This window comes from Camponotus vicinus, unplaced genomic scaffold (assembly GCF_025532165.1).
Source record: "Camponotus vicinus isolate PSW18456_S1 unplaced genomic scaffold, iyCamVici1.0 SCAF_8, whole genome shotgun sequence".
Lineage (NCBI taxonomy): Eukaryota > Metazoa > Arthropoda > Insecta > Hymenoptera > Formicidae > Camponotus > Camponotus vicinus.
In genome coordinates, this window is record NW_028141980.1 from 15,783,798 (window position 1) to 15,789,676 (window position 5,879).

The 5,879-nt window shown below is 28.9% G+C and overlaps 2 protein-coding genes across 2 annotated transcripts; both read left to right on the top strand.

Moving 5' to 3' along the window:
• Positions 1-661: 661 nt before the first annotated feature.
• Positions 662-1,711, top strand: Membrin (Golgi SNAP receptor complex member 2). The gene is made up of 2 exons (XM_083105973.1): positions 662-930; positions 1,035-1,711. Exons 1-2 carry the CDS (start codon positions 791-793, stop codon positions 1,531-1,533), a joined length of 639 nt encoding a protein of 212 aa, XP_082962099.1. The 5' UTR covers positions 662-790; the 3' UTR covers positions 1,534-1,711.
• A 300-nt stretch (positions 1,712-2,011) lies between these two features.
• On the top strand, positions 2,012-5,282 carry LOC145975475 (ESF1 homolog). The gene is made up of 8 exons (XM_083105972.1): positions 2,012-2,252; positions 2,325-3,040; positions 3,128-3,306; positions 3,530-3,640; positions 3,720-3,920; positions 4,018-4,237; positions 4,312-5,087; positions 5,158-5,282. Exons 2-8 carry the CDS (start codon positions 2,347-2,349, stop codon positions 5,269-5,271), a joined length of 2,295 nt encoding a protein of 764 aa, XP_082962098.1. The 5' UTR covers positions 2,012-2,252; positions 2,325-2,346; the 3' UTR covers positions 5,272-5,282.
• Positions 5,283-5,879: the final 597 nt, after the last annotated feature.

Consider the following 5,879-nt stretch of genomic DNA (forward strand, 5'->3'; position numbering starts at 1 on the left):
TTCTTTTATTATAATATTTTTGAATGTATAAACTTGTGCACATCATTACGTATTATATTTTATGTTTATACGTATTTTTGATTTTAATACAAATTAATCGATATAAACAGAAGTGTAGGTAAATGTTCATTTTTGTTAATTAAGCTCAAAAGATAACTAACGATATAATCGATTGTCAATAATGAAGTGAGTATGAACGTCTAACTAACTGTCGATAATATGACGTCGAACTAACCGTCGATAATATCGTTATTTTCATATATGAAATATTTTATTCTTGAATCTTGCAGATACAAAAATGATTTTAAAAAAATATTTTACATTATAATTACATCAAAAGCGAATATAAAACATTTCGTTGATATGTAAAATCATAAAATAGTAATTTCTTTCTTTTTCTTTCACACTTTAAAAATAGATAGATAGAGATAGATAGAGAGAGAGAAAGAGAGAGAGAGAGAGAGCACAAAACTTATTTATAATAGAAATATATTTATTACACATAAACGTCTTATATATTTAATACATATAAGTTAACGAATAATAATAAAATTACATATTTTTTATATTTTTTCCAGAGTTCGACATCTTTCTAGATTTGTTTTCACTGCCTTTATATAGAGTATCAGTTCTATGTAGTTTCATGTTCCGTGGTTAGTACACGTCAATTCGTCGGTGTTGGTCGGTGTACAAATGAAACCAGATGATTGCAGATGATACAATTGTGCGAGAAGTTTTTTTACACGTTATTGACAAGTATTATAATTAAAATCTCGTCTATACAGACACTATGGAAACGTTATATCATCAAACTAATAAATTGATACAAGAAACACAGCATCTCTTTACGCAATTAGAGAGAAAATCATCTAATGTAGATCTGCAGGAAGTAAAGGAGACCATAGAAAGCAAGCTCAATCTTATCAACAGGTAGCTAAAATTCCAAACGATGTTGTATTCATTGTCGTTTTCTTATGTAATATTGTTCTCCTCTTCCTCTCGAACATTTAAATTTACATTTATTTTTCCCTTAGCAATTGCGAGCGACTCGATGTGCTATGTCTCAAAGGACCTGTGTCACAGAGGCAGAATGCCAGAATGAGAGTCGATCAATTGAAGTATGACAGCCGTCACCTCGCCGCTGCCTTAAATTCATTATGCACCCGTATGATACAGCGACAAAGAGAAGAAGCAGAGAGAGAGGCCTTGCTAGCTAAAAAATTCACCAGCAACGATCATGTGGATATTTTAATTGATCATACTGTGCAACATAATAACAGTATGAACAACGCCATTCATGGCGTAGACGATCTGTTACACCAGGGAAGCGGTGTCTTGGATAATTTAAGATCTCAGAGAGTAACATTAAAAGGAGCTCACAAACGTTTGATAGACATTGGTAATACTTTAGGTCTTTCCAATACTACTATGAGACTCATAGAACAAAGAACCAAACAAGATGGATTTATTTTAATTGCTGGTATGACTTTCACATGTATAGTCATCGTTTTAGTAGTGGTATACCTTACTTAAATACACATTCCAAAGATTATTCAATATATTTGCAACTGTTAATAGTAATATTTATATATTTGGTTTCTCCTATTATGCTTAATTATTACTGTCTTTAAGAAAAAATATAAGTTAAGAGTTATATAAAAAATTATAGTATTATGTTTTATAAATAATAGTAGACACTAAATTAACATGATTTACAAAATGTTATTTATTTTATACATTCTATGCTAAGAAATTTGTAATAACACCTATATATTTAATTGAAAACATAGATTTTTATTAATATTTCATTAAATAATAATATAATATTTCTTTCATTAATATTTTCTTAAATATTAATAAAGCTGTATGCATATTTTTAATGAAACATGTGGAAATTTTAGGATTGCTGTATGTATAATAATCATAATATAAACTCACTTGAAAAAACAAAAATCAATTGTATATAAAAGACATTTAATTTTATTATATTTAATATTATTTGTATCTATTTTTCTGATATATATCACAAATAAATATTTTTAAACATTGAATTATATGTTAGTGCTTGTATATAATCCAAAATTTCTTTTTCTTGCTAAAATCTGAAAATTTTTTTCACATATAAATACACATACATACATAAACAGATAATGAAGTGAAGCTAATCTGTTCATTCTAACCTAACCTAACCTGTCGCGAAACCCTAACCTAATCTGACACGAAAACACGTGCAGCGCAGCATTGGATGCGAAGTGCGTTGTATATATCCTTGCATTTTTATGTACAAAAACTTCAGAATCAAGATTATCATACTTTTAATTTAGGAAAGAGATTATATCAGAAATAATGGATGAAATGTTGAAAGATGCGCGTTTCGCGCACATCGCAAAAGATCCGAAATTTCGACGCATCCCCAAGGCTGAAAGGAAAGTAAAGATTGACCATCGTTTTAAAGATATGTTTAAGGATAAAAAATTCACTGTCAAATATACCATCGATAAGCGTGGTAGACCGATCAATCAGACTACTACTGAAAATCTTAGGAAATATTATGATCTACCTAGTAGCGAAGATGAAGATGCATCTGTGTCATCTACAAGTAAGAAAGATGACAAAAAGAAGGAGATAAAAGAGAATACTATAAAGAAAGCAAAGGATAAGAAGAAGATGGAGAAGAAAGCTAAATCAAGTTCAGTAAAAGATCCCTCAGATGAAAAAAGCGAAGATGATCAGAGCGATGACAATTGTACCTCAAGTAATGGAGACTTGCTTCAGATTAAACCAAAAGAGACATGTTCTGATGATGAATCTAATAATGAATCCTTAGATAATAACGAGAATGAATCTATTCAGAAGGAAATTTCCCAATTAGATTTTGATGAAAATGAAAAACAATTGCATACAAGAAGGGGAAATGAAAGTGGCAAACTTACAAGTGAAATTAAAGAGAGATTGAAAGATCTGAGTGTGAATTATGCCAGAGGTGAAGGTGTCCTGTTGACTGATAGCTCTTCGGAAGAAGAATTATCTGAAGCTAGTGGTAATATTTTATTTTATTGCATATCCATATATCATATGCTGCACATATATCATAATTAATCTTTATTCTGTGCTTAATCTATTTTAGATATCGAAGAAGATATTGAACATAATTGGGGTGAATTAGACAAGGAAGCTGAAACAACAGATGAGATTACACATAGATTAGCTATTTGTAATATGGATTGGGATAGAATACGTGCTGTAGACTTGATGATTTTGTTAAATTCATTCTTACCTAGTGGCGGGCTTATCCACTCAGTTACAGTAATAATAAATTTATAATATATAAAATTGAATATAAAATAATGATAATAATTATTAATAATATATAAAACAAATATGTATATCTGTGCATTTCTTAAAAATATATTTAAAATAATTTCGTTATAATAATCATAATATAATTAGAAATTACATATTTTATATATATACATATTTTATCAATTTTATAAATATGCTTTATAATTTATAATTTATTAAATTTTAGATTTATCCATCAGAATTTGGTCAGGAGCGAATGAAGGAGGAAGAAATCAGTGGCCCAACAGAACTAAAAAGCAAAGATAATATTAACACTGAAGATGAAGTTGAGGATGATGTATAAAAATAAGAACTTTTTTAAATATTCTTTACAGTTAGATAATGTAGTTTTTTCATTAATTGTGATTTCTCCTTAGAATGAAGAAGGTTCAACATATCACATGGAAAAGCTGAGACAGTATCAATTGAATCGGTTGAAATACTATTATGCTGTTGCTGAGTTTGATTCTGCTGAGACGGCAAATAAGGTATACATAGAATGCGACGGGATCGAATATGAATCAACTGCTACTAGATTAGATCTCAGATTTATACCAAATGATATGACATTTGATCAGGTATCTATGAAAATCAAAATATGCAAAATGTATCATACAAATTAGTCTTAAAAAGTTAAGAAGTATATAATTTTCAAATATGAAATATTTGTTAAAGGAACCTAAAGAGACGTGTACCGAGATACCAGAACCTGCAAAATATGAACCAAGACAATTTACAACAACCGCCTTACAACAAGTTAAAGTTCAATTAACATGGGATGAAACAAATTTAGATAGGCAAGAATTTACTCAAAAGCTGAATTCTGGAAAATTGCAGAATATCGATGAAAATGATCTACAGACATATTTGGCGAGTGGTAGCGAAGATGAATCAGGTATGTGAGATAACTATATCATTATTTTATTTATTTAATCTATATATTTAACATAATGATTTTATATTTTGTAGAGGAAAAGGAAGATACAGCTGAGAGAAACAATGATAATTTGGAATCAGAAGTAAATGATGATCCAATTGGAAAATATAAATCTTTACTAAAATCTATTGAAGAAGAAGAAGAGGCAAAGAAGAACAAGGATGTCGAATTGGAATTTACATGGGGGTTAGACGCCAAAGAAAAAGCTGAGAAATTGGTCAAGGAGAGAATGAAAAATAAAGAAGAACTCACACCTTTCGAGCAGTATCTGGAGAAACGCAAAGCGAAAAAGAAAGCTAAGAGAGAAGAAAAGAAGCTTAAAGAGGAAAGTCAGAAAAGCGATTCAGAAGACTCTTTGCCACCTGATGTAGATATGAATGATAAGTATTTTGCAGAAGAATTTAAAAACAAGAAATCATCCCATAGGAAAGGAAGAAAAGATAAAAAAGCTAGTGATATAGATTCGTCGAATGAGCAGGAAGAAAATCAACGTAGAGCCGAATTAGAATTACTTCTGATGGATCAAGATGATGGCAAGAAACACTTCAATATGAAGCAGATTGAGGAAAATGCTACCATGTCGAAATCCAAACGGAAACGTCTCAGCAAAAAGAAGAATATGCAAGAGGAAATAAAAGATGATGATTTCGAAGTTGATGTCAAAGATCCGAGATTCACCGCTTTATACACATCACATCATTTCAATATCGATCCCGCAGATCCACATTATAGGAAGACAAAGGGTACAGAAGCTCTAGTTAGCGAAAAGTTAAAGAGGAGAGTTGATAATGAACTGCATACAGAAGATGTAAGTAAGAAATATTTTCATTAGCAATTTATACATCATACATATATATAAATTGTTTCAAATCTTTCAGAATCAGCAGTTTAAGAAGCCAAAAACAAGCGAAAAATTATCGACGGAATTACAAGCGCTAGTTAAATCCGTTAAGAAAAAAACGCAAAATATCTCACAACCAATAAAAGGATAATTTAATCATCACACATTCTCATTGTATGAATTATTATAAATAAATATCACAAAAATAGAGTGTATATATATAAGAAATAATTTTCTTATATTTCATAATTTGTGTTGTATATGAATTCTAAACATATTTTGAATTTGCAACACAATAATGTTTAATGTAAGTTGAAATGTAAATAAACAAGATTACAAATTGATGAATAATTAATATAAATTGATAGAATAATTGCATTATTATATATTAATTACAAAATTAAAAAGGATTATATATACAAAAATTGATATAATAAAATTATATGGTAGTATGTATAACTAAAATACCTACAAAAGAGATATTTTTAGAAAATATATCACAAAAATATAATACTTTATAAATAAAATGTTTTTTTTATATGTGAAGAAGCTTAATTAGAAGACGTAATTAATTATAGTTTAAAAAATTTATTAAGTATTGCAATGATATTTTATTTTTTTTTGTATATTCAGACAAATTCATTTTGACGAATGATTCGTTGAATGAGTCCTAATACATATAAAACAAAAGATGATTAGCTATCGTTTCTTGTCGCAGTGACATGTGTACGCGCCATTAATCGTTAGGGAATTTCATCA

Bases quoted from the DNA above. Each gene is read 5' to 3' on its own strand.
- Membrin (XM_083105973.1), top strand. From the start codon at position 791: ATGGAAACGTTATATCATCAAACTAATAAATTGATACAAGAAACACAG. The intron at 931-1,034 runs GTAGCTAAAATT...TTTTTCCCTTAG, and splicing joins AAGCTCAATCTTATCAACAG to CAATTGCGAGCGACTCGATG.
- LOC145975475 (XM_083105972.1), top strand. From the start codon at position 2,347: ATGGATGAAATGTTGAAAGATGCGCGTTTCGCGCACATCGCAAAAGAT. The intron at 3,307-3,529 runs GTAATAATAAAT...ATTAAATTTTAG, and splicing joins GGCTTATCCACTCAGTTACA to ATTTATCCATCAGAATTTGG. The intron at 5,088-5,157 runs GTAAGTAAGAAA...CAAATCTTTCAG, and splicing joins ATGAACTGCATACAGAAGAT to AATCAGCAGTTTAAGAAGCC.